Source organism: Necator americanus, chromosome X (assembly GCF_031761385.1).
Source record: "Necator americanus strain Aroian chromosome X, whole genome shotgun sequence".
Lineage (NCBI taxonomy): Eukaryota > Metazoa > Nematoda > Chromadorea > Rhabditida > Ancylostomatidae > Necator > Necator americanus.
Genome location: NC_087376.1, coordinates 17,445,678 through 17,469,115, shown reverse-complemented (window position 1 = coordinate 17,469,115; position 23,438 = coordinate 17,445,678). Strand labels below are relative to the sequence as shown.

At 42.7% G+C, this 23,438-nt stretch overlaps 10 protein-coding genes across 15 annotated transcripts; 8 read left to right on the top strand and 2 right to left on the bottom strand.

Annotated features, from left to right (window-relative positions):
* Positions 1-725: 725 nt before the first annotated feature.
* RB195_023797 (uncharacterized protein) lies at positions 726-4,908 on the top strand (the record flags this gene model as incomplete). 3 transcript variants are annotated; one of them, XM_064211348.1, is made up of 5 exons in its annotated part: positions 726-1,146; positions 1,741-1,862; positions 3,876-4,010; positions 4,207-4,688; positions 4,776-4,908. In XM_064211348.1, 5 exons carry the CDS (start codon positions 726-728, stop codon positions 4,906-4,908), a joined length of 1,293 nt encoding a protein of 430 aa, XP_064067227.1. The 3 variants fall into 3 exon arrangements, with proteins under 3 accessions (XP_064067227.1, XP_064067229.1, XP_064067228.1); XM_064211347.1 differs by lacking the exons at positions 1,741-1,862; positions 3,876-4,010; positions 4,207-4,688; positions 4,776-4,908 and adding an exon at positions 3,259-3,323; XM_064211346.1 differs by lacking the exons at positions 726-1,146; positions 1,741-1,862; positions 3,876-4,010; positions 4,776-4,908 and having other exon boundaries at positions 4,240-4,692.
* Positions 4,909-4,950: 42 nt separating this feature from the next.
* On the top strand, positions 4,951-5,418 carry RB195_023796 (uncharacterized protein; the record flags this gene model as incomplete). Its single annotated transcript, XM_064211345.1, has 1 exon — positions 4,951-5,418. One exon carries the CDS (start codon positions 4,951-4,953, stop codon positions 5,416-5,418), a length of 468 nt encoding a protein of 155 aa, XP_064067226.1.
* A 1,204-nt stretch (positions 5,419-6,622) lies between these two features.
* RB195_023795 (uncharacterized protein) lies at positions 6,623-6,841 on the top strand (the record flags this gene model as incomplete). The annotated part of the gene is made up of 1 exon (XM_064211344.1): positions 6,623-6,841. The coding sequence occupies one exon, from the start codon at positions 6,623-6,625 to the stop codon at positions 6,839-6,841; it is 219 nt and encodes a 72-aa protein (XP_064067225.1).
* Positions 6,735-8,930, bottom strand: RB195_023794 (uncharacterized protein; the record flags this gene model as incomplete). 2 transcript variants are annotated; one of them, XM_064211342.1, is made up of 4 exons in its annotated part: positions 6,735-6,837; positions 7,249-7,403; positions 8,644-8,807; positions 8,897-8,930. In XM_064211342.1, the coding sequence occupies 4 exons, from the start codon at positions 8,928-8,930 to the stop codon at positions 6,735-6,737; spliced, it is 456 nt and encodes a 151-aa protein (XP_064067223.1). The 2 variants fall into 2 exon arrangements, with proteins under 2 accessions (XP_064067223.1, XP_064067224.1); XM_064211343.1 differs by lacking the exon at positions 6,735-6,837 and having other exon boundaries at positions 7,245-7,403.
* Positions 8,931-11,031: 2,101 nt separating this feature from the next.
* Positions 11,032-11,700, top strand: RB195_023793 (uncharacterized protein; the record flags this gene model as incomplete). 2 transcript variants are annotated; one of them, XM_064211341.1, is made up of 2 exons in its annotated part: positions 11,032-11,480; positions 11,568-11,700. In XM_064211341.1, 2 exons carry the CDS (start codon positions 11,032-11,034, stop codon positions 11,698-11,700), a joined length of 582 nt encoding a protein of 193 aa, XP_064067221.1. The 2 variants fall into 2 exon arrangements, with proteins under 2 accessions (XP_064067221.1, XP_064067222.1); XM_064211340.1 differs by lacking the exon at positions 11,568-11,700 and having other exon boundaries at positions 11,032-11,484.
* A 42-nt stretch (positions 11,701-11,742) lies between these two features.
* On the top strand, positions 11,743-12,030 carry RB195_023792 (uncharacterized protein; the record flags this gene model as incomplete). Its single annotated transcript, XM_064211339.1, has 1 exon — positions 11,743-12,030. The coding sequence occupies one exon, from the start codon at positions 11,743-11,745 to the stop codon at positions 12,028-12,030; it is 288 nt and encodes a 95-aa protein (XP_064067220.1).
* Positions 12,031-12,219: 189 nt separating this feature from the next.
* RB195_023791 (uncharacterized protein) lies at positions 12,220-13,129 on the top strand (the record flags this gene model as incomplete). The annotated part of the gene is made up of 2 exons (XM_064211338.1): positions 12,220-12,692; positions 12,823-13,129. The coding sequence occupies 2 exons, from the start codon at positions 12,220-12,222 to the stop codon at positions 13,127-13,129; spliced, it is 780 nt and encodes a 259-aa protein (XP_064067218.1).
* Positions 12,866-13,129, top strand: RB195_023790 (uncharacterized protein; the record flags this gene model as incomplete). Its single annotated transcript, XM_064211337.1, has 1 exon — positions 12,866-13,129. The coding sequence occupies one exon, from the start codon at positions 12,866-12,868 to the stop codon at positions 13,127-13,129; it is 264 nt and encodes an 87-aa protein (XP_064067219.1).
* A 6,448-nt stretch (positions 13,130-19,577) lies between these two features.
* Positions 19,578-19,907, top strand: RB195_023789 (uncharacterized protein; the record flags this gene model as incomplete). Its single annotated transcript, XM_064211336.1, has 1 exon — positions 19,578-19,907. The coding sequence occupies one exon, from the start codon at positions 19,578-19,580 to the stop codon at positions 19,905-19,907; it is 330 nt and encodes a 109-aa protein (XP_064067217.1).
* Positions 19,908-21,930: 2,023 nt separating this feature from the next.
* On the bottom strand, positions 21,931-22,629 carry RB195_023788 (uncharacterized protein; the record flags this gene model as incomplete). Of its 2 annotated transcripts, XM_064211335.1 has the most annotated exons (3): positions 21,931-22,005; positions 22,110-22,200; positions 22,463-22,629. In XM_064211335.1, 3 exons carry the CDS (start codon positions 22,627-22,629, stop codon positions 21,931-21,933), a joined length of 333 nt encoding a protein of 110 aa, XP_064067215.1. The 2 variants fall into 2 exon arrangements, with proteins under 2 accessions (XP_064067215.1, XP_064067216.1); XM_064211334.1 differs by lacking the exons at positions 21,931-22,005; positions 22,110-22,200 and having other exon boundaries at positions 22,348-22,629.
* Positions 22,630-23,438: the final 809 nt, after the last annotated feature.

The following is a 23,438-nucleotide window of genomic DNA, read 5'->3' as shown; positions in this document are numbered from 1 at the left end:
GCAAAAAGCACCATATTTCAACGTGCTTCAAATTCACACCTTCATCACTTTCAGAAAATACAAGGAAAGCTGCCACAAAAAAGAATGAAAAATTCAAAAGACAACACAAAGTTTCACAGCAAGCGCGAAAGCCTCAAGCATCCAGGAAAGTAAACCTGCTGTACATCAAACAATCCTAACAGCCTCAGACTCGTCTACTAAAGTGATACATCCGTCAACAAAGGAATTCCAAGAGGTGCAAGTGCTGCTTGATACTAGACCATATAGATCTTTCATCGATTCTAACCTCACAAAGGAACCCCAACTTTCAGAATGTGGCAGAACAGCAATGAAATTAACCACATTCGGATCACCTGAACACAGGGATATTGAATGCACGCTCACACACGTGAACATTTGGGATGCAAAAGGAGTGCCGCATATGCTCTGGCTCTTCACATATGACACTCTCACTGCAAATCTCACTCAAGATGCAATGGATAAAGAAGACACAAAATTCATTCGTCGCAAAGGCCTCCATGTCTGTTCACCATCCAAAAAAATCAAGGCGCAACCAAAAATTCTTATTGCTTGCGACCACTGTGGAATTTCATTGAATTTGAAGCCCCACATTTCAACCTACTTTTAGGATTACTTCTCGCCCTTACAAAATTTGGCTACATGATAAGGGACAAAAAATTCATGCCAACAACATCATTCCATATCGGCTTAGAGCATTCATAAACATGCTCAAAGTAGAAAACAACATGGACCACTGGGAGCAGCACTGGGACTCTGAAGCCAACAACGCTGGAAAAGAATATACCGGTCCCGAAAAAGAAGAAAAAGCAAGGATCAATCATGAACTACTTGAGGAATTCAACAAATCGGTCCAGCGAAAAGACGACCGCTATTACGTCAAAATTCCATTCAAGAAAACATACGAAGACCTCCCAGATAACCGCATGTTAGCCTGGAAGCGACTGAAAAGCATCTTACAAAAGTACAGTAATCAGTCGGATGTTCTTCAACAGTACGACGGTATCTTCAAAGGACAACTCAAGAAAAGCTTTCTCGAAGAAGTTGACGAAGGCAAAGGCTCGTCCGCCGCCAAAAAACATTACTTAGTTGCATTGGGTGAAGACGTCTACATCTTGACATGCGAATGTGAGTGTTATGTAGGGTATAATAAAGGCAATAGTTTAGAGCGGTGCATTCAGCAGTGCTTCCATATCGTTCTCACTCTCATTCGTTGTCTCTGCCTTGCGTGAATAGTGACTGCGGTAACAGCTGCTTGAGGGGAGCACTATGCATTAAATATGTTTAGTGTAGAGAAGCAGCAGCGGACAAGATCACAAAACGACAAGGGCAGACATGATGTAGCAAGAATTGTGAAGCTACTAAAATAGCTTTAGTTGCACACGATGTTCTTGCACAAGCACTTCCGGTGGGAACAGAATGGTGTCGTTTTCCTGAGGGTGCTCTTTAGCTTGACAGAATCCCTCTGCACACAGCTCATAGCGCTCGATGTTCCTCGTGTTTAGTGCTCCACAGCACGACCACAAAATTCCTTCAAACTAGATTAGTGCTGACCTGCCTCGCACTAACACTCATACCAGCTATTCAAGCATCACCGGTGAAGACCTCTAGTGGACAGACGATTTGCATTTCAAGAGAAGTATCAATCAGCGACATCGTGGAGGACATGCAACAGATGCCTTGCTTGATTCGAACTATCTGTGAATCCGTGTAAGAATTCAGACAAACTAGAGGTACACCCGAGGGAGCTTGTTGCCATCCCCAACTTGGATGCATCAATCCACGAAGCTGAGGTGGTACGAGTTTCAGGTGGATTATGCCAATACGGGGTTGTAGGGAAGAGGGTGATTCCGTCCATTTCTTCCTAATTGCCGTAAAAAAACGGTCCTGAAGATGCGCCGCGTGAAGGAAGCTGGCGCGCTCCAATAAAACTCGTTGAAGAAAACACCGTTCCGGAATGCTCGAAGCCGCATCTTCCGGGCCGTTTTTTTCCGGCGATTGGGAAGAAATTGACGGAATCAATCAATACACATGATATTTGAAGAACTTTCCGATAAATAGCAAAAATGAACCTTTTCAAAAATCAAATGAAAAGTTCTTATATTTACGAGTTCAAAACTGACCGCAGCAGGAGATATATATTATAGAAAAAAATCGAAACAGCTCATATTGCGTTGTGTCGACGAAAGACCACCATAGTTTGTTTTAGCAATTTACGAACTGCCAAAAGTCACAACAAATATGTAATAAATAGTAATGAAATTGTAACATTATCTGCTAAAAAAAAAACAGAAAATTCTGTTGAGCTAGAAAATCGAGAGATAAGAGTATTAAACAACAGATGATTTTCTTGCAGATTTTTAAGAAGATCTTCAAAGTTATGATATTACAGCCGTGAGAGATATCAAATTGTTCACAATGGCATTTTGATCACGAACATGTAATTATCATTTTACTTTTTGAAAAACGTATCCAAGTCAAAAATCATATATCCTAAGGGCGCAATTATTTCGAACCCAATCTTGCTAATGTGTGGCCGCAGGGAAATTTTTTCAAAAACCATCTTAGTGGTAGGCTTTAAGGGTTTTAATATATCCAATCGATAAAGCGCACTCTCTGATTTTGCAAGGAAGCATACGTAGTTTCAGTTAGGAGATGTGGCATAAAAATACATAAGCTGAATATGCACCATGTCATTGAACAAAACAAAGAATCTATAACGGTATCGCTCTGTAAACTCAAATAATCATTTGTTTATTGAATTATACCGCGTCGCTGCATGTTTTCTTACTGTTGAACAGATTAGTAGCAATGAACCGCATTCATGTTTCTCCAAGCTTGATGCTGCGAATTCTACCAACACACCTTCCTTATCCTGTGTTGCTTTGGAGCAGGTATTGCAAACTTCGTCATGCAAATCCGGAGATTCAACATGGTTAAACATCAGGTTGTCCAAGTGATTGATACAGACTGACTGTATGTACCATATCAATTATCAAACCACCACACACTCCGCATTCATCGCAATCAACCATTACACTATGCATTCATTGCATTCAATAATTATATTTTTCGCATATAACAGCACAGTTTTACGCGTGTTCCTTTCTGAAGAATTCCCTGGAATTGTGTTCGGATTAGCTTTTCAGGGATAAGTAATCGCGGAATGATTAGTATGAGCTGTTTCGGATGAAAGTAAAGAGGTTAGCGTTGGTCAATTTTTTCGCTTTCTTTTTTCAGTTTTCACCTTCTCAGACAAGTCTGCTGCCGAAGTATTGACCCGACGGGATGAATGGCTTGATTAGCTTTCTACAGTCTCTAAGTGTGCAGATGATTGAAATCCCCTATCACTGCCCCTCTACTTCAGTATTTTAGTATGAAATAGTTTTTTAATTGTGACCTCGTGTAATGCCCACTGTTGCATGTTTGTTATCCTTGTCGAGTAACGATATGAAGAGCCACTGGCTTTTTTTTTTTCACAGTCGGAACATTTTCTGTCAAATATGAAAACAAGGGGGTTTATTGTTCACCGCATTGTCCATGAGCTTCTAGTCACAAAATGATCTGAATATAATGGCGAAAAATCCCCTCAAGAAATCTTCGTGAATGGTACAGCATTTACTTCATATACATTATTTTTCCCTCCACAACGGTCTACCGCCTCATAGTGGCGTGGAGGTGACTCGTCGAACTGCAAAACGAAGGTTGTCCTCTAAGGGTCTCCCAAGCTGAGAAGGACTCCGATACATCCAACATTCCGACTTCTCAGAATCGGAAGCCTAGCTAAGAGTAAACCGCTGCTAAGATTGACCATCGTCCTGGCAAAATGTCGCAAGGTGGCTCCCTGATCCATATAGGTTGAGAGACGACCTGCGGTGAAAGCTAAGCTCGCCGTGGCAGGGCTGCTTAGTTTGGGGAAGAGTCTTTTTGCCACTCCAGCATACTTACTGCCTCAGTACCCTGCACATTGGGCTCTGCCGTCTCAGACATCGGTCGGTGTGGCGACCGGTGAAAGGAGGTCAAATTTCAGGTTGCCCAGGACGTCTTTGATTCTGGGCCAAGCGAACACACACACGACTCGCCATGAGGACTGTGTACCTTCAACGCGAGAACAGTATCCACAAACTCTGACCTGCATGCCCTTCTGGGGCTGCAGAGTGTATCAAATTTCACGTGATTGCTCTGCAGGAGACCAAGTGCAGAAGGAGCGACGCACGACAGATGAATCACGGTACACTCGTCATTCGTGGAGAAAAGGTTACGTCGCGAAATGTAAGCGGTGTTGGTTTTGCTGTGCACCCATTTGTTGTCCATCTTGTCGATTCTCACGAGATCCTGTCACCTCGTCTGGCCATTCTTCGCCTCCGCCGTCTGCGCCAAAAACCCATCAGTATCAACAACTGCTACTCACCAACATCAGCAGCTGATGAATCCGAATTGGACGCGTTTTACGAGGAGCTGGAGGAAGTGATCAGCAACGAGAAGTCCTTCTACAAATTCGTTGTCGGAGACTTCAACGCAAAACTAGGAAAGGCCACAGAAAAGGAATACAGGATCGGAAGATTTGGACTGGGGGACCGGAGTGAAAATGGCAATCGTCTCGCCGGGCTGTTGTCCCCCACTCGCCTCTTTCGTGAGAACTCTCGTTTCATGAAGAAAGATAATCGTCGGTAAACATGCCGTGCGGAGATCGACCATATACTCACCAACCGGAGGTAGTGTCTACTTGACGTCTCAGTAGTACCAACTTTTTGTAGTGGTTCTGATCACGGTCTCCTTCGTGCGAAAATACGACTTAGTCACACGATGGAAAAGAGCATCTGCTATCAGCAGCGAAGGAGAAAAGAAGTCGTCTACGACGACTGCGTACCCGAGGACTCCGTGTTCTAACGTGACTGGCACATCGAGGAGGATCCAAACGTGGAATACGAGATGCTGCTCAGAGGATTAAGAGCCTGCGCTAAGCGTGCCTCGAAGCCGCGCACGACAAACTTGGATCAAATTTCGAAGACCACGAAGGAATTGTTGGAAGGAAGAAGGGCATTGAGGCTTGATCCGAATGCATCGTATATTGAGCGATTAGTAGCAAACACTAGCTGCAGGAAAGCGTTGCAGGAGGATCTTTTGAAATACAGACAGAAGAAGACACATGACATCCTACCTTCTGGAAGCAGCACAAAGAAGAACGAGTCCAAAGAAGTGCCAAGGGATCTCCGCGAATATAATATTCCGCTAGCAACATTGCTGAGCGAAGACGGGACTCGCACGTGTTCTCGTCGCGAGATGGAAATCATTACGGAGAGGTTCTACGCGAACCTTTTCCGTTCATCAACTCCTGTGTCAAGCCCGATCATCTCCACTGGTGAAGCTCCACCACAGAATCTCCCTTCGGAAGTATGAGTCGCTATCAAGAGCATGAAACCTGGCACAGCCCCCGGAGCACCTCGCAAACCGTTCTTATCCATAAGAAAAGTGACCGAGAGGACCTTCGGAACTACCGTTCGATATGCTTGCTGAGCGTGTTATACAGAGTCTTCACCAAGATCATCCTCACGCGCGGATCCGGGACGCTGGATGAAGCCCAGCCTCAAAAACAAGTTGGATTCTTTCAGGGGTTCGGCTGCTTGGACCACATCCAGACTGTGTCGAGGGTCATAGAGGTTTGCCGGCAATACTGCCTGCTTCTTGTTCTAACCTTCGTCGACTACGAGATAGCCTTCGACAGCGTAGAAACGAATGCAATACTGTCAGCGCTGGTCGATCAAGGTGTGGACGCTTCGTATGTGAGGACATTAACCACTTGCTACGATCGATGCACTACTAAGATACAGCTTTTCCACTGCTCCCTCACCATACCTATTGGAAGGCGATACTATATCGCTGAAGCTGTTCACGGTTGCACTGCAATGGACAATGAAATCACTTTTCTGGGAAGAAAGGGGCATACGGCGATGGAAGATTTCTCTCGAACTTCGTTTCGCGGACGACATCGTTCTCTTTTCGAGAAGTACCAATAAAGCAGAAACGATGCTCAATGAATTGAACGAAGCAGGGAAGAGAATAGGACTGCGAATAAACAGAAAGAAGACACAGTTCATAAAGAACGTCTACGGAGGGACGGACGGAGGAGTACAACTTGAAGGCTCCTAAATCGTGGAAACTTTGTCATACGTATACCTCGGACGTTCTATGAACATGGAAAACGACTTGAAGGAAGAACTGAATAGAAGAATGAGAGCAGCATGGGCAGCATTCGCAGCCATCAGGGAAGCTACGGACCAACTGACGAACTAAGATCTTCGTGTCCATCTGTTCGACTCGACAGTTCTTCCAGCGCTCTGTTACGCAGCGGAGACGGGGGCAGACGCCGCTGCCACGTCTAGGAAGCTACTTACTACCCACAGAGCCCTTGAGAGACGTCTTCTGAGGTTTAACCGGCGCACACAACACCTAGTCGGTCTTCGCAGCTCCGGCTTAAAAGGAATGTTCCGCCTTCGCGATCTAGCGGAGTATGTATCGAAAGCAAAGCATAGATGGGCCGGTCACATTATGAGAAGAATCGAGGACAGATGGACCAAAAGAACGCTAGAGTGGATCCCAAGAGATGCTAAACGCCCTCGAAGGAGACCGCCAACGAGGGGGGCGACGTGTTCGCTACACAGATGGACCAGCTGAGAGCTCAGCTGGATACGGCTCAAGGACCTCGTTAACGTCACTCACGAAACTTGAGAACGTCTTGGATGACAACGGCGAGGGAACGAAACGAGTGAAAGAGATGCTGGGGCCCGCACGTCCAGCGAAGACGGACCATCTAGGTATCTAAATAAGTCCATTATTTTTCAATTGCTCATCGTTGATGTTTTTATAATACTTTCGCGCTATACTGTATTGACGTGAACGCATTTTACTACCCTACGTGGAATCTTCAAGAAGACACTTTCATTTAAGGACACCTCAGATATTGTTCGCTCCATTGCTATTGTCTACACCCACTTCTCATAAATTCCGGCTTTCTGCTTCATCTACGTGAGACTCCAACATTTTCTGAGTTGGTATCGCTGTGCAAAACACCCCAAACACGACGTCTCAGAAGATCCTACGAGTTCTATTCTTCCAAAACGAAGCTTTGGAAATGAGCATTATTTACATACTATTCTGTCTTCTATAGTAATTCTCTACAACAAAAAGAAACTAGTTTGATTTTCTTACCATAATAATCAAATTACTTACTTGTTGTAAAGCAAAATATCAGGGATCCATATCTGATCTGATGGTATATGCAGCTTCCTGATTCCACCCCAGCGTATAGGATCCCAAGACAGCTTGTAATCAAACCACTGCATTTCAAGCCATAAGTTAGTAGTGAGAACCTGATTCACTTCATCCTAAACATCCTATGGTTATCCAAAACCAATGATTCCGGTTTGCTTCAACCTTCACTTACAAGTTCACTAACACAGCACGCGCAGGACATTGAGTTTTGAGTTCTTACTTCCACAAGTATTGTTAAAATTCTTGAATACAAAAATTAGGCCATTCGTTTTACTTTTTAAATTCTTCTTTTTCCGCCCAAAGCGCCTGCGACGAAACTTTTAAAAAAACCTACCCATTTCAGACTATTACTTCCCTCCAATACAGAAACTTATACATGTTCAGCAATCAAAGGGAGACAAGGAAGAAACAATAGAAAAGTTCTACAAAATACACTGAGTCTTCTGGTACAAACAATAGGATCATATATTCACCATCTAACATCGTCTTTGGCTAGTGACAGACGTGGAAATTAAAGCGAATGAATTCTTGAAAGGCAGCACACGGTCGAAACGTTAGCAAGCGTAACTCGCTGCTATCAATGTGAGCCGTTGTTATCCGGTGCGAAGATATACAGAACCAGTGTTTATAATAAGAAAAGAAGAGGTCATGGTTGCAGTTGAATTATATTCCTATTGAACATTAGCCACAATATACTGCGTCATCTTACTTGTAGTTCTTAAAGTTAGGACATAGCTGCGCTATGAAAGATTTACAATAGGGTTAGAAAATAAATGAGTAATTTAGTTGTTGTTTGCATATACTACTTATCGCTAAACAGACCTATTACAAAATGCTTGGTCCTGACATTCGCCGACGCAACCATCTCGCTAGCCTGAGTATAAAAAGATGTCTCAACACCGTGCGGGGAAACCTCTCATTCGGCGGCTAGCAAGAACAATAAGCATTGCAATACCCGCTCACCTTCAAAAAACAATACTCATAGTGATCTGGTACTGGCAATACTGTACGTAATTTTACTGTAAATAAATTGTATATACCTTCAGTCTTGGCTACAACTAAACCGCGTGACAATACGGATAAGTGTCTATCCGTACCTGTGGCGAGCAATAACTCTCACAATACTACATAGGGGACAAAATTGTGAAAAACAAAGAGTAATCCTTCTGAGTACTTTTGAGGACTTTTCCGATTATGTTAGGACGAGCAGCGGAGCAGTGACACCAAAGAGAAGGTAGGAATCCGGAATGCGAAATTAACAGAATTCCGAACAGACTGGTCCCATAGCTTGTGATATAGATCAGAATCATTCAAGCAGAGTCCGTTCTCATTGGAGTCAAAAAGACAACTCACCACATCAATAATACGAATGAGAGAAGCGCCGAATTTCACTTTTATGCTTTCACTAGCATTTTTTACAGGTCGAACGTTCTTGTTGTAGTAGTAAAGCAAATCCTCATACAGCTGCTCAGCGTAGCGATTTGATTCTACGACGTAGAAGACGAGAACAGAGAAACCTGAAAAGGGCAATGAACAGGTCCGAGAGAAAAGCGTCATTAGTAGGGCAAAACAGCTTTAGGATTTTGGTATTTTGACGGCAGCATACCATGAATCTGCCATGGTGAGACGGCGTCTTTCATTCATTTTTTACGACTATGAGGTAGAGCTGAGTATGATCACCCTGGATCCCGCAATCTATAATCCCATCTCTAGTTTTTTCCACAGATTTGCTCCCAAATCAGACTTGTTGTACTCCGAATTTAATAAACAAATATGGAAGTTTTGCACTTTTTCACATAGAAAGATATTAGGACTGTAATTTTTACTTGCACTTGGTAAATTCGAAATCACTGTTCTCATGTACGGGGCCAAAACCACACCTGTATACCAGTAAAACAGGAACTCATATTCTCAAAAACAGTGATAAAAATTCTGGTTTAGGAAGAGGCGAGGTTTTGTATGAACGAGTTATAAGGCACAGAATTATTGGAAACTCGAGGTCAGATTGGTAATTTAAAGATTCTATAAAACGCTTTTTTCATTAAGCCAGTTATTATGAGCTCCCCTAGCAATATGGTTACAATAGTATTATGTTGGTCGAAACATTTTTGAACATTTTTCGAGCGCAAAAAATTTCATTGCATATAGAGATTAGAGAACAAATGTATCCACAATTATAATAAACTCTCTTGCTACAATGCGCAGGCAGCCGGCGGATGTCTTTTCTCCACAAAGTAGGACGACGCGAGGTAAGGTGTGTCCTCACTACAACTTTATCTCGGGCAGAGATCTTGAATTCTTTTCCTTCCAAGTAAAGAGTGAGATCCGAGAAAAGGATATAACTCGATGAAGCCAGGTTTGGGCTGCACAGAGGACAAAGGGAAACCACCCAGTAATATTCGCTGAGCTCCGACTTCACTTCTCTTCGGTTTTTGGCGTTCGAGGTCAGCTGACCTCAAATGGTTTAACACATATCGACAGAGTTTCTGCAGTCTATTAACACCAGTACCATGGACGGTCCCTAGAGTGCTTGAAATCTCTCTCGTAGATTGAGAGGGATCTGCTTTCATAACACGTCGCAGCTCCTTCAAGTTGAGTTCAGATGGGGATACGGACCTCAATTCATCTTCGAGAGTGTAGATCCCTTGTCTGAATCGACTATACCAACTCATGATGATGCGGTAGTTTGGAGCACTTTCATTTTAAAATTCCATTAGTTTGATCTCCACTGCCTAAATGCTCGAATGGTCATCGCATAACCACCAAAATATGATTTTGAAGGAGTACGGAGAAGATATAATCGCCGCAGTGTACATTAAGAGATAGTGGATAGCAAAAAAAAATCGTTTCTTAAGCCTCAACCTGAAAAACCTCAAAAACACAGAATTTGGTTTTCTTGGAAAGGCTAACTCTTTCATCAGAAAAATCATTTTTTTCAAGCACCTATCTTTATAAGTATCCGCCTGGAAACAACCACGTTCTAACCCCCAATTTTCTCTCGGAAATGGGTCTTCTCCGAGCGTACCGAAAAGACACCCTCATTTCAACTGTGATACTTAAGCGATAAGAGACCTAAGGCTATTTTGAATGTCTTGATCGATGGCAGGTGTCTTTATTTCGCGGAGTTTTGCATTTTCTTTCTTAATTGCCTTGATATTTTATTGTTCTCTAGTAGCGAGAACCTAATGATTGTAGAATAGCCAAATCAAAACCCTTCGAAGAAACTGAATCGAACATTCGGAAGAAGGCTGAGTTGCGCTGAGATTGCAAGAAAGAAGTAGATAGGAATCCATAGACGCGTTGTTATATATGTTAAGTGAGTGCTGTTGTGCTCTTGGAAGATTGGTAGCAAATGGTCATTCAGCAGTTTTTGATGAACGGTGGAGTCCATACTTCTGCTGACAAAAACAACTATTACCTTCACGTGCGCAGAGGAGTCTCTTTATCATCACTGATTGATCTCCAAAGCTCTTGCGCAGAAGATGCCTTGGCTTCTTACGCATCAGCAAATACACCTTTTTCATAGATGGGGAATTGGGTTAAGCAAAGACCAAAGTGTTTGAGTAGCATTGAAGATCTTTCCTCACGCACGCACGACTCGCCATGAAGACTGTGTACTTTCAACGCGAGAACAGTATCCACAGACTCTAATCTGCATGCCCTTCTGGGGCTGCAGAGTGTATCAAATTTCACGTGATTGCTCTGCAGGAGACCAAGTGCAGAAGGAGCGACGTACGACAGATGAATCACGGTACACTCGTCATTCGTGGAGAAAAGGTTACGTCGCGAAATGTAAGCGGTGTTGGTTTTGCTGTGCACCCATTTGTCGTCCATCTTGTCGATTCTCACGAGATCCTGTCACCTCGTCTGGCCATTCTTCGCCTCCGCCGTCTGCGCCAAAAACCCATCAGTATCAACAACTGCTACTCACCAACATCAGCAGCTGACGAATCCGAATTGGACGCGTTTTACGAGGAGCTGGAGGAAGTGATCAGCAACGAGAAGTCCTTCTACAAATTCGTTGTTGGAGACTTCAACGCAAAACTAGGAAAGGCCACAGAAAAGGAATACAGGATCGGAAGATTTGGACTGGGGGACCGGAGTGAAAATGGCAATCGTCTCGCCGGGCTGTTGTCCCCCACTCGCCTCTTTCGTGAGAACTCTCGTTTCATGAAGAAAGATAATCGTCGGTAAACATGCCGTGCGGAGATCGACCATATACTCACCAACCGGAGGTAGTGTCTACTTGACGTCTCAGTAGTACCAACTTTTTGTAGTGGTTCTGATCACGGTCTCCTTCGTGCGAAAATACGACTTAGTCACACGATGGAAAAGAGCATCTGCTATCAGCAGCGAAGGAGAAAAGAAGTCGTCTACGACGACTGCGTACCCGAGGACTCCGTGTTCTAACGTGACTGGCACATCGAGGAGGATCCAAACGTGGAATACGAGATGCTGCTCAGAGGATTAAGAGCCTGCGCTAAGCGTGCCTCGAAGCCGCGCACGACAAACTTGGATCAAATTTCGAAGACCACGAAGGAATTGTTGGAAGGAAGAAGGGCATTGAGGCTTGATCCGAATGCATCGTATATTGAGCGATTAGTAGCAAACACTAGCTGCAGGAAAGCGTTGCAGGAGGATCTTTTGAAATACAGACAGAAGAAGACACATGACATCCTACCTTCTGGAAGCAGCACAAAGAAGAACGAGTCTAAAGAAGTGCCACAGGGATCTCCGTGAATATAATATTCCGCTAGCAACATTGCTGAACGAAGACGGGACTCGCACTGGTGAAGCTCCACCAAAGATTCTCTCTTCGGAGTCGTTATCAAGAGCATGAAACCTGGCACACTCTCCGGACCTAATTTTATATCAGTAGACTTTCTTCGGGCTGGTTGCCATTCACTTCATGTAATCTTAGCAGCGCACATGACATCTTACCTTCAGAAAGAAAGGATCCGAGACCAGTGGAAGACCTCGCAAACCGTTCTTATCCATAAGAAAAGTGACCGAAAGGACCTTCGGAACTACCGTCCGATATGCTTGTTGAGCGTATTATGCAAAGTATTCACTAGGATCATCCTTACGCGCATATCTAGGACGCTGGATGAAGCCCAGCCTCAAGAACAAGTTGAATTCTTCCAGGGGTTCGGCTGCTTGGACCACATCCAGACTGTGTCGAGGGTCATAGAGGTTTGCCGGGAATACCGTCTGCCCCTCGTTCTAACCTTTGTCGACTATAAGAAAGCCTCCGACAGCGTAGAAACGAATGCAATACTGTCAGCGCTGGTCGATCAAGGTTTGGACGCTTCGTTTATGAGGACATTAGCCAACTACTACGATCGATGCACTGCTAAGATACAGCTTTTCCACCGCCCACTCAACATACCCATTGGAAGGGGGTACGACAAGGCGATACTATATCGCCGAAGCTGTTAACTGCTGCGGTACAATGGATAATGAGATCTCTTTCATGGGAAGAAGGGGGCGTGGATGTTGATTGAAGAGTCGTCTCAAACCTTCGTTTTGCAGACAACATCGTTTTTCTTCGAGCAGTACCAATGAAGCAGAAACGATGCTCAACGAATTGAACGAAGAAGGGAAGGAAATAGGACTGCGAATAAACAGGAAGAAGACACAGTTCGTAAAGAACGTCTATTGCGAGGACGAAGGAGTACAAGTTGAAGGCTCCCAAATCGTGGAAACTTCGTCATACGTATACCTCGGACGTTCTATGAACATGGAAAACGACTTGAAGGAAGAACTGAATAGAAGAATGAGAGCAGCATGGGCAGCATTCGCAGCCGTCAGGGAAGCTACGGACCAACTGACGAACTAAGATCTTCGTGTCCATCTGTTCGACTCGACAGTTCTTTCAGCGCTCTGTTACGCAGCGGAGACGTGGGCAGACACCGCTGCCACATCCAGGAAGCTACTTACTACCCACGTAGCACTTGAGAGATGTTTTATGAAGTTTAACCAGCGCACACAACACCTAGTCGGTCTTCGCAGCTCCGGCTTAAGAGGAATGTTCCGCCTTCGCGATCTAGCGGAATATGTATCGAAAGCAAAGCATAGATGGGCCGGTCACATTATGAGAAGAATCGAGGACAGATGGACCAAAAGAACGCTAGAGTGGATCCCAAGAGATGCTAAGCACCCTCGAAGGAGACCGCCAACGAGAGGGGTGACGTGTTCGCTACACGGATGGACCAGCTGAGAGCTCAGCTGCATACGGCTCAAGGACCTCGTCAACGTCACTCATGAGACTTGAGAATATCTTGAACGACAATGGCAAGGGAATGAAACATGTGGAAGAGATGCTGGGTCCGCACGTCCAGGGAAGACGGGCCATCTAAGTAACTAAGTAAGTGACTTTTCTTCAACGACTTCTCTATCCTTGTTTTCTTTTCCTTTAAATGTCATACTCAGCTTTTGCGGAATATTCTTTGATACATCAGCATAGTCAAAGCTATCGATATCGTCACTCTTGGAAACTACTCTCTAAAGAGCCTACCTTATTCTACCTAAAGATAGAAAGAACGCAACATTAAAGATTTCTTGAAAACAAATTTAATGAACCCTGTGCACTTGATAAAACAGAGTAGGTGGACAAGTCAGCTTTGGTGTACCAATGTCAGTGGAAGACGACTTTGAAAACTTACTATTCTCTTCCTCATCCTTCATATAGTAGGGTCAAAATGACGTGAAGCATGGTGCAGTTATGTAAGCAGAGGAGCGTAGCGGTTAGGATCGAGGGAGGACCTTTGTTAACACTCTCCTTCACTGCAGTTCGCGATGGTCCCACCTCGACTCCAACCGCTTTCTCCACCGCGCCGCTTCGAGCACTGCCACTCACGCAACTGCATCGCATGCATCACTTCGTCTTGACCATTCTATATGTATTGCTTTTCAAAGGTAATAAGAGGCTCGTCAGACATATAAATCTTAAGGAAGGTGAACGAGATTTTCATCATTCGCCATAAATGCATAGAGCTTTTTTTTATCAGTCTCTGGAGTAGCATTCGCGAATCAGTAACAAGTGTCGATTTCGCACAAATAACCGACATCTAGTTGCAGAAATAACCTAGTATTTGTGTGAAGGAAGGAAAGAACATCCCTATTCACTTACCTACTAAAAAGCCAAGCGATTGCATTACCTTTGATTCGCATCAACCAATCAACAGAATTTAATCCTGACTAAATGTATAACTGTTTGCGTTCGTTCATCAAATCATACCCTTTTACCAAAAAAAAAGGAACAACAAGGCGTAGGTGGAGCAATCTTCAATATGATCAGTAACATTATGAAGCTACTCAAAAGATAGGAGGGATGGAAAATTCTTGGAGAAATAAGTGAAGATTTAGGCATTCGGCATGGGTATGACACAGCAAACAAGTGAACAATGGATCAATGGGGTACGGCTGCTCTACGACAAGCAGCACTTTACAGCATAAAGTGATGCAAGCGCTTACATTGGTCTACAACGTTTGAACACTAAGAGAGGCTCGTTTGTGGATGTCACATGCCCCCAAAAATTTGTGCAAAGCTTACTGCAAATGAGAGGAGCCAGTGCTTCTTTTGTTTGGAGCTGGCGTTGCCTAATGAAATCCTATACATACCCTGTGAGCATAGCAATAGCTCTACCAAATCCCTCCATAATCTGCGCCATCATTAGAAAAACAAATTTAGATCATTGCATTGTAGATTACAAGCATCATAGCTTTGATTTGCTTGTTTGGGATCACACAGACCTGGCCTTTATGCCTATTATGTATTTAACACAAGCATCAAAATCATAAGGTAAGTCCTTCAGCAGTGTTCCTATTTGTATCAGTTGGGATAAATCTTGTGGTAATCTATCCCATAAATCTTTAAATTTATATATTTCGAAGAAACAACGAACAGGATCCAAAAGCGTTGCCTTTCTAAATAAACAAGTGGCTAGCCTAAAGCGATTTATAGAAAATTGACCTTCATTTGTGTTCATGTGCTCGAGTAGAAGCGTACGCATCAAAACATCGAATAAGGTTATTCCATCTTCCTGTCACGTCAAAAGAACAATAGGCAATGAGCGTTAATACAACGATTCGTTATTAATAAATGAATAATATCATAAATCATAAATAAAAATACATTTAATTTTCACTAATACAAATAATATTTAAGGACAGTACTCACGTTTAAAAAAAGAACACTGTCTGTTTCCCCGGATAAATCTTCCCTTAAAACCTCAAGTAACCAATTGTATAAAAGAAGCAATTAAATAAGCTCAAATCGATGAAGTGAATTATTTATTTATTTATTTATTTATTTTCTCATTTAAGGTTGTCTATTTAAGATCTAGGCAATTAAAAAGAGGGTAGCTTACGAAGTGCGATGCAGATAAAAAAACCGGCAAATCTGTACCGATTCGTTTTCAGCATAAAATCATTATGGCACCTTCACAGTCATCCTCCAAAAGCGATTTCCTGCAAAATTCACTACTATTTTTTGGAACAAGTAAGATCAGAGTTGTTCAGTTCCGCCAACTCTTCCCTCTCTAAACTGATTCCGCACATTTTTTTTAGCGTTTCGCATATCATGCTACTCATCTTTTTTTTCGTGTAAGTTTTGATTTGATGTGCTATTTAGTGCTTTTGCACATTCTTTTCATTGATTTGACTACCTCAGACAAAACGACGCTGCGACCACAGAAAAGGTTTTCGAAGCAATATTGTTCACTTTCTTTAAGATTTATTCGTCTGACGAGTCTCTTATTACCCTTGAAAAGCAATACATATAGAATGGTCAAGACGAAGAGAAGCATGCGATGCAGTTGCGTGAGCGGCAGTGCTCGAAGCGGCGCGATGGAGAAAGCGGTTGGAGTCGAGGTGGGACCATCGCGAACTGCAGTGAAGGAGAGTGTTAACAAAGGTCCTCCCTCGATCCTAACCGCTACGCTCCTCTGCTTACATAACTGCACCATGCTTCACGTCATTTTGACCCTACTATATGAAGGATGAGGAAGAGAATAGTAAGTTTTCAAAGTCGTCTTCCACTGACATTGGTACACCAAAGCTGACTTGTCCACCTACTCTGTTTTATCAAGTGCACAGGGTTCATTAAATTTGTTTTCAAGAAATCTTTAATGTTGCGTTCTTTCTATCTTTAGGTGGAATAAGGTAGGTTCTTTAGAAAGTAGTTTCCATGAGTGATGATATCGATAGCTATGACTCTGCTGATGTATCAAAGAGTATTCTGCAAGCGCTGAGTATGACAATTAAAGAAAAAAGAAAACAAGGATAGAGAAGTCGTTGAAGAAAAGTTGGTAGCAGAACAATTTTGAGAACAAAGGTGAACGGAGGCTATCGATCTCACTAAAATGAGAAAACAAGACCACTACTTGGAACTTCTCAAGTATCATCTTCAAAAAAGAAATGCCCTCTTGAGATCTCCTCAGCATTGACATGATGAACGTAGAGTTCGAGTTTTAGATGACGGAAACAAGTGTGGCTCGTCTTATTTTCCCTTGATCTTCGTGAAATATTTATTTTATTCTAGTAATTTATTCACATGCACCAATGGTGCACCAGAAAGCAAAGATAAAAAATGGAGTACACCTTGTTTGAGTCAGAGAATCTTACGAACAAAAAGAATTTTACAAACTACAAATTACAAAATATGACGTGGGAACGGTGTTTGTTGCTATGAGAATGTTAGAACGCGTTCCCTCATACAAGCTCTGGTCCCCTCAGCAACTTATTAATTGATTTTACTTGAATAGGCTAGGGAGGGGACCTCATTGATCTTTGACCACTCGGTCGTGGATGCGGCACGTGCACAAGGGCAGTGCGTTGCGATTGATTTCGTAGGTAAGAACGTCGACTTCTACGTCGTCTTTTACGACGATTACGAAAGAATGAGCAGAGCCGCACTCGTTTCCGTAATCTACAATCCGAACTCTATGTTCTCCCTGGGTTTTCCATATTACGTCAATTTCGCGTTATGCTGCCTTTAAACAAATTCCGCTATGTTATGTGAATTGTATAAGTTGCTATCTGATGTCAATTAATATTTCTATTCATTTTTTTCTGTGCGGAAAATGCTCTGTCAACTAAAACAGGAGTTACTTCTAATTTGCCGACATTCTTGTGCAGTCGTTAAAGGCGTCACCCCACGAATCTGGAGTGGTACGGATTTCAAGTGGGTCATACCTATACGGGGTCACAGATTGTGGAGAGGAGGGTGATTCCGTCCATTCCTTCCTATTTGCCGTAAAAAACGCCCCGGAATGTGCGGCTTCGAGCGTCCCGGGGTACTGCTGTCTACGAAGAGTTGTATTGGAGCGCGCCAGTCTTGTGCACGCACCGCATCTTCCGGGCCGTTTTTACGGCAATCAGGAAGAAATGGAAAGAATCACCCTCTTCCCCACAATCTACCACTCCGTATAGGCATAACCGAACTGAAACCCGTACTACCCCAGATCCGTGATGTTATGCCTTTAACAGCGACGAATCTCCAGACGAGAATCCTTTTGTTAGTTGTCCTCGGTTCATGCTGGTTTTCGTTCCTTGTAAAAAAAAATAAACCAAATAGCAGAAGTGATTATGAAATGCCATTAAATTGTCAAAATAGCAACACTTTTGACATCTACAATGTCATTTTCACAACAACTACATGAAATATTGCGGAAATCTCAGCAAAATTTGTCACGTTGCAACATCATCCTTTTTTCTTACGTTCGTCTTGTGTCATGCCTCGAGCCGCTCTTACCATCTATGGTACTCAGGCAAAACTTTTATTCTAAAAATTAGAAATATAATTTACAACGTGCCTAGAATGTAGGGCTGAATTTTGCAACCGTTCTCCGTTTATAAGGATGAATGAGTTAATTTTTCTTGTTTTCGATTTCATCTTCAAAAGAAAGAAAGCTAAGTACCACTGAAAAATAAATTAGAGCGCATACTTCGCTTGAAATTGTTCGTATAGTTATTAATTTAGAAGTAGCTGCTAATTTCCTACAGGATCAACACTTTAGATAGCCGACCAGACAGAGAATAAACGAAAGAAATACTTTAGTTTTCTGAGACTGCCGTGGTGGGATAATGAAAGATTCATAAACGAGCGCTCAGTGATTGCGTGAAAGACTCAAGGCATCTGAAGGAACTGGACTGAACAATCAGAACAAAAAACAAGAATTGGGAACAAGAATAAGAAGAATCTGTGGAACAGTTGAGTTGCAATCCAAAAGTAGTCAACAATTTTGTGCACGACATAAGTATACATGAACTGAAAGAACCTCCCGCACGTCCAGAACTCGTAAGTGAAAGGGATACGACCGATCACACAAGCAGCCTCAAATTCCACGAATGAAGCAAGGATGATACGCAGAAGAAAGGTCTTCAATGCTACTCAAACACTTTGTTCTTTCCTTAACACAATTCCCCATCTATGAAAAAGGTGTATTTGCTGATGCGTAAGAAGCCAAGGCATCTTCTGCGCAAGAGCTTTGGAGATCAATCAGTGATGATTAAGAGACTCCTCTACGCACGTGAAGGTAATAGTTGTTTTTGTCAGCAGAAATATGGACTCCACCGTTCATCAAAAACTGCTGAATGACCATTTGCTACCAATCCTCCAAGAGCACAACAGCACTCACTTAACATATATAACAACGCGTCTATGGATTCCTATCTACTTCTTTCTTGCAATCTCAGCGCAACTCAGCCTTCTTCCGAATGTTCGATTCAGTTTCTTCGAAGGGTTTTGATTTGGCTATTCTATAATCATTAGGTTCTCGCTACTAGAGAACAATAAAATATCAAGGCAATTAAGAAAGAAAATGCAAAACTCCGCGAAATAAAGACACCTGCCATCGATCAAGACATTCAAAATAGCCTTAGGTCTCTTATCGCTTAAGTATCACAGTTGAAATGAGGGTGTCTTTTCGGTACGCTCGGAGAAGACCCATTTCCGAGAGAAAATTGGGGGTTAGAACGTGGTTGTTTCCAGGCGGATACTTATAAAGATAGGTGCTTGAAAAAAATGATTTTTCTGATGAAAGAGTTAGCCTTTCCAAGAAAACCAAATTCTGTGTTTTTGAGGTTTTTCAGGTTGAGGCTTAAGAAACGATTTTTTTTTTGCTATCCACTATCTCTTAATGTACACTGCGGCGATTATATCTTCTCCGTACTCCTTCAAAATCATATTTTGGTGGTTATGCGATGACCATTCGAGCATTTAGGCAGTGGAGATCAAACTAATGGAATTTTAAAATGAAAGTGCTCCAAACTACCGCATCATCATGAGTTGGTATAGTCGATTCAGACAAGGGATCTACACTCTCGAAGATGAATTGAGGTCCGTATCCCCATCTGAACTCAACTTGAAGGAGCTGCGACGTGTTATGAAAGCAGATCCCTCTCAATCTACGAGAGAGATTTCAAGCACTCTAGGGACCGTCCATGGTACTGGTGTTAATAGACTGCAGAAACTCTGTCGATATGTGTTAAACCATTTGAGGTCAGCTGACCTCGAACGCCAAAAACCGAAGAGAAGTGAAGTCGGAGCTCGGCGAACATTACTGGATGGTTTCCTGTCAAAAACCGTTTTCGCTTCTTTGGTCACATGTTGAGAAGACTAGCAGACCGCCTTGTTCAACGGTTTCTGAGGAGTCTGCCAAGTTAAGCACTCAGCATGGATAGGCAGTTCAGGCAAGACGTAAGGTTCCGCAGGATATGGAATAGCGACGAATGGATCAATTTTGCGCACGTTCTTGTTCATGATCGAGAAGATTGGGCAGAGCTCAAGATTTACACGACAAAAGATGAGTAGCATGATATGCGAAACGCTTAGAAAATGTGCGGAATGAGCTTAGGAAGGGAAGAGTTTGCGGAACTAAACACCTTTGATCTCACTTGTTCCAAAAAATAGTGGTGAATTTTGCAAGAAATCGCTTTTGGAGGATGACTATGAAGGTGCCACAGTGATTTTATGCTACAAACGAGTAGGCACAGTGAACCTTTGGGGCATGTGAATGTTCCGGTAGTAGAAAAACAAACTAGAAAAGAAAAAAAATTCTCTGAGCTGTACCTTTAAACGTCATTACTTACTGCTTTCATCAACTTCTCGGCAACATTTGGAAATTTAGTCAGTAATGACGTTGCGGAATGAAAGTATCGATCGGCCTCCCACACATGGTTGTTCCTTCTACTCACAGTGCTTGCAGGGTACACTTTTCAACGATGCACAGCCATCGCAAACTTCCTTCCTGTCTGTGGACGACTATAGAAAATACAACAAAGGAAACTAAATGACATTATCTTCAACATCATATTGCAAAAAGCACAGTCGGGAGAAATGAATCGTTTTTGGTGAAGACGCGAACTGATCCCTCTGCATAGAGCGCGACAAGCTCGTCATAACTTTCTTTTTGTTCTTCGTAGTTTTTCACTCCTATCTCTGCAGAATACAATGGAATCCTATTTGTGTTTTCAGACTTAATCCTGTAATAAGCAAACAAGTATAATATTTATAATATCACATGTTGACTTACTTACATGACTTAATCGGCGGACTAATATCATCGCCTGAAGCGATTCCCCCCACCAATTTCGCCTAGGTCTCTGAACATAGCTCTACCCAACCTTCTCGATCTTGAGCAAGAACTTGCACAAAATTAATCATTTCGTCGCTATTCCATCTCCTGCGGAACCTGACGTCTTGCCTGAACTGCCTACGCCACGCCGTGTCCGTAAGTTCTTTTTCACCACCTCAGTTCAAACCTTCCGTTTTCGCCCAGGTAGTCTTTTCCAGCTTAACCCGACAGATTCCTCAGAACACGTTGAACAAGGCAGTTTGCTGATCTTCTCAACATGTGATCAAAGAAGCTAAAACGGTTTTTGACGAAAAAGTTCGTCGTACTCTTATAAAATAGAACTAGTGTTGCTAATAATTTTAGGCTGCAAATTTGCTACGTGATTCATTGGGATTCTATAACACGTGTTTAGTGCTGATAGGAATCATCGCTCGGAAGGAAGCAGGTGCAACGTTTTTCAAATGCATAAGATGGATTCTTTCGTGTGTTTGATGCGAGTTGAGCAAATCGGTTATACAGCAACTTTTACGACCTCAATCTTCTTCGACTTCGCTGGTCTTGTCGGCTAAAGTGCGCGTATTCACGTGTTTGATTTGTTTTCTCTATATTCGTATATTTTTCACATTATGTACATCGTTTATTCTCGCTTAGTTACATTTATCCTTTAAATCACTCACAATAATCTTAGTTCAACCGCTTTGAAGCAATCATTCACGTTATTGTATTAGTTCTTCCTCAGATCGCTGACCCTGTACGTATAGCTTCAACTTTCTTCGTGCCTTATATTTGTAGTTATTTAGTTAGTATATATAAAGGTTTAATTACCCAAGTTCAAGAGCTCTTCTTGTTAAAGATGTTGATTGTTGGATACGCTAGGCCAAAAACAGCCAAGCAGCTTCTTGTGGGATGACGAGGCGCTTGAGAGAGTAGATTACACGTGTCTTTGATTTTTCCAGGCTCTGAAGAAGGCGACGACGCCGAAACGTTAGCCAGAATAAAGATCAATAACAATCCTGGTTCTGCTTAAAAAGTAGTACACAATCAAGCAGCTTCCTTTCCGTTAAATCTCCATTGCCGTAGACGGTGCTGCCCAAGTCTCTGCTCCGTACATCGTGGTGGAACAAATAACAGATAGCTAAACTAACAGCATGACTTCGTGGTCGATGGGGGTTGACTACAAAGAGTAAGTTGAAAATTTAAAAGAAGATAGGAAGATCTTATCGCATCTTTGTTGAGTACCTTTCTTGCTCCTGCGTTGTTGTTCAGCATACAGCCCAGGTAATAATACTCATTGACGAGTTCGATCGGTTGTTCATCCACCTTGATTCCCCTTCAAGACAAAAACAAAGACACAAAGACCCACTGCTTGCATTTATCAGAATGTAGACGTAGTCCATAGGCTCCATAGGCTAGCTTCGATACAAAGTTGAGAACATGTTAAAGTTTCGTACTGCTTTCCGGGAATATAACGACATCGTCAGCGCACTCGAAACCCTGATGGCGCTAAAACGATGTCGGCAGGACAATGATCGACTGCTTTTCGCATGATTTCACCGATGACAAAGTTGGAAGGGAAGGGTGCTACCACTGACCTTTCTCCTACAGCGTCCGTTCGGACTGCAGCAGTTGTTCGCTGATTCATGCCATCAGGTATACAAACGAACTTTCCTGCTACTCTGTCGGCGCGAAGCGTTTTGAGAAGATGGCTTCGATGAAGAGAGTCAAAATCGGCTTTAAGGTCAGGAAAGACCAATTGCATTGGCTTCGAATATCTTCGCCAGATTTCAATGAACACCTGATCAATCGAAAATCGGCATGAAAGCCAGTTTGCTCGTCGCCCGTTGTTTTTCTGCTCTTGCTTCTTTTTCTGTTTAATAAGTCGACACAGGATAATCCGCTTCAAAATCTTTTACAAAACACGAAGCAAAGAAATTACTCGATAGTTCTTAGGGCCCGTGACGGATGACTTCTTGCGGAGAAGAATTATGATACTGTTTCTCCACGAGTAAGGTACTTCTCCCTCAATCTGTATTGAACGGATGATCTTTGTCATCTCACAAATCCCAGACGAAGGAAGATATTTCAGCATTTCTGCGCTAATTCCATCGTCTCCACCAAATTTTCCATTTTCATCCTTAGATACAGACCAATACTTCCGACTGGTTCGGTTTTTCTTCGTTAACCACCTTTAAAAATCCAGAAGCCAGATGGACCATGAACCCAGACTGATAAGTGTATACGAGAAGAAAACTCAATGCTACTTTTCTTCTCTCAACTAGAAATTCCTTACTCTTCGTGTATTAGTTTCAGCTAAGAATTAAGATTGTTATTGATCTTTATTCTGGTTTACGCTTCGGCATTGTCGCCTTCTTTGGAACCTGGAAAATCAAAGACACATGTAATGTATCCCCTCGGGTGCCTTGTCACAACCACAGGGAATGACCTAGCAAACAGACTACAGACCAGAATAACGTCACCTTGATGGCCGTAAACCTGCGATGTTAGCGCACCACCGGTTAGAGTTGCGCCGCTAATAGTAATTAACAACAATGCTTTGATCTGATCCCG